Source organism: Sinocyclocheilus anshuiensis, unplaced genomic scaffold (genome assembly GCF_001515605.1).
Source record: "Sinocyclocheilus anshuiensis isolate Anshui unplaced genomic scaffold, SAMN03320099.WGS_v1.1 scaffold426, whole genome shotgun sequence".
Taxonomy (NCBI): Eukaryota; Metazoa; Chordata; class Actinopteri; order Cypriniformes; family Cyprinidae; genus Sinocyclocheilus; species Sinocyclocheilus anshuiensis.
The window spans coordinates 2,210,552-2,213,028 of NW_015542362.1; the positions used below are offsets into that span (position 1 = coordinate 2,210,552).

Genomic DNA, 2,477 nt, shown 5'->3' on the forward strand with positions numbered 1-2,477 from the left:
AACTTACTTAATGCTATCCAGACCTTTGACTAATGCTTATATTTTGTAGGAAAAAAAAAAACAATTAAGTGCATTTCAAATCATTATATATTAAAAAAATCATGAGAATATTAAGTTACTGATTGCAAAAATGTAAGAGATTTTTCATGTGATGGCCAATTCCAATTAAGCGTCACTAATATTCCATTTAATTATAGATCCGGACGTTCCCACATCAAAGCCCTTGACAGGTCACACGAAAAACACAGAACCACTCAACGAAACCCCCAAAACACTTCTATAACACAAGCATGTGGCTTAAATAGTCTAAAAATATCTGCTGTACATATGACACAAATATTTACATAAAGTTAATTAATGATTTATGTACGTAATACATGTTCACCTATGTAGTCCTCTTGCGACGAGGACTTCTTTTTTTTTGTAGCTTTTAATGCAAACTAAAGACAAGCACCTCTGATACTGAATCTCTAACAATTTGTAAATAAAAGTCGTAAAAACAAAAATTTATTAAATAAAAATTCTCTGAAAAAAAACAACAAAAAAAAAACTTGAATGTTTGCAGAGAAAAACTGAGAGCCTATTGGGTTTTTTGGTACAATTTGTTTTTAAATGCGAACAAATTGGATTCTATTAACTTAATGCACCAAAAAAAGCTGTGGTTGAAAATGATTTCTTCACAGTAAAAATGACAATAGCACATGCATTTTTTAATGAGGGTGACCTGAACATTTGCCAATTTCTCTGGATAGCTTAGCTTTTATCTTTTCCTTGTCTGAGAATGTAGCCGATACAAAAAAAAATGTCTAATACTTACAAAGGCCTTGTTGATTTAAGAGCAAAAAAAGATATTTGCTACAAATCAAACGTCTGCATTTTTCTTCTCTCAGGGGTCAGGAGTTTCTCCACGACACCTTCAGTGAACGAATAAACGTGGCCATTACAGTGTCGTTATTTCACTGCGCTTGTACAAAACGCTGCACCTGCTCCCAGAGGTTTCGAGTTTGCATAGAGTCTTAAGGGAACCTACAGAAACGAGTTGGTCGGCTGCTGTCAAACTCTGTCGAACTTGTGTTTCAGGTAGTCCTTCATGACCTTGGCAATGGGCAGCTCTTCCAGAAACTTCAGGCTCTGCAGGCCGATGCACTGCCGGATCTTTATCCTGCACAGATCCTGCAAAGTCCTGGGCTGCCCTGAAACACAACGAGTGTCAGGTTAAACCAGTCAATCCAATCTGACTGCATTTCTGTCTGAACACAACTATTTCAATCTAATAACAGAGAAAAAAAAACACAAAAGATGTGTGGCTACAGTCTAAAACATATAACAGAAACTTAAAATAGAAACTTTAATTGTTTTATTAAGGGGCAACATTTGTGTCCTACAACTGACTTAGAGGGGTGTTTATTATGTGTCTTACGTCAAATACACTGAATAAATGAACTTAATGCACTGAACTCACCAGACAGAAACGGATGCCTTAAGAATTAAACTAAGCAGATATAAATGAAAGACTTTGAATTAAAGACTACAGGTGGTTGGATTTTCTCTTTTATACTCCCGTGCTACTTAAGACTGGTTTTGTGCTCCAGGGTCACATATAATATCCGTATTACTGTACTGTACTTTAAATGTTTCATTATACAATTCTTTGTACTGTTGTGCTTTGGGTTTGACAAAAGTACTTTATAAATGAAATGTATTATTATTATAGATATTGCGTAAATAACTCTATATAAATGTAATAATAAATGTAGAATCTGTCACAGAGAGCCTGTTGTTTAAGGAAGGAGTAGATTAAACTGTGTTTTTGGCTATTGCTACAAATACTCCCGTGCTACTTAAGAGTGGTTTTGTGCTCCAGGGTCACATATAATATCCGTATTACTGTACTGTACTTTCAATGTTTCATTATACAATTCTTTGTACTGTTGTGCTTTGGGTTTGACAAAAGTACTTTATAAATGAAATGTATTATTATTATAGATATTGCGTAAATAACTCTATATAAATGTAATAATAAATGTAGAATCTGTCACAGAGAGCCTGTTGTTTAAGGAAGGAGTAGATTAAACTACATTTGCATACTATATTGCAGACGTCTTACAGACTTCTTAGGTACAGCAGCAAAAAACAAGACGTTTAATTCAAAGGGTCAGAAAGAGACAAAAAAGGCTTTGAAAAACAACTGTTTCTGGGAGAAAAAAAAAAACTTTACCAACATTGTAAGTCTATATTAGGGTGGAAAAAAGTATACATGTATGCAATAATAAATGTATAAATCTGTTACTTAAGGATGGAGCATGAAAAATGACTTTCTGACAGGCACAAAAACAAACAAACAAAACAAACTTTAGCATCGGGGAGGAAAAAAAGCACGCACACACACACACACACACACACACACACACACACACACACTTGCATTTGTGGTTTACGGGGACTCTCCATAGGCATAATGGTTTTTATACTGTACA

The 2,477-nt window shown here is 34.4% G+C and overlaps 1 protein-coding gene across 2 annotated transcripts in view; it reads right to left on the reverse strand.

Annotated features, from left to right (window-relative positions):
• Positions 1–550: 550 nt before the first annotated feature.
• LOC107692008 (ankyrin repeat and SOCS box protein 7) overlaps positions 551–2,477 on the reverse strand; it is a 14,511-nt gene continuing 12,584 nt past the window's right edge. For both annotated transcript variants that reach the window (XM_016490880.1, XM_016490881.1), the window contains one exon: positions 551–1,193. In XM_016490880.1, the coding sequence (XP_016346366.1) occupies positions 1,054–1,193 (140 nt within the window). In that variant the 3' untranslated portion in view covers positions 551–1,053. The remainder of the gene's footprint in view (positions 1,194–2,477) is intronic.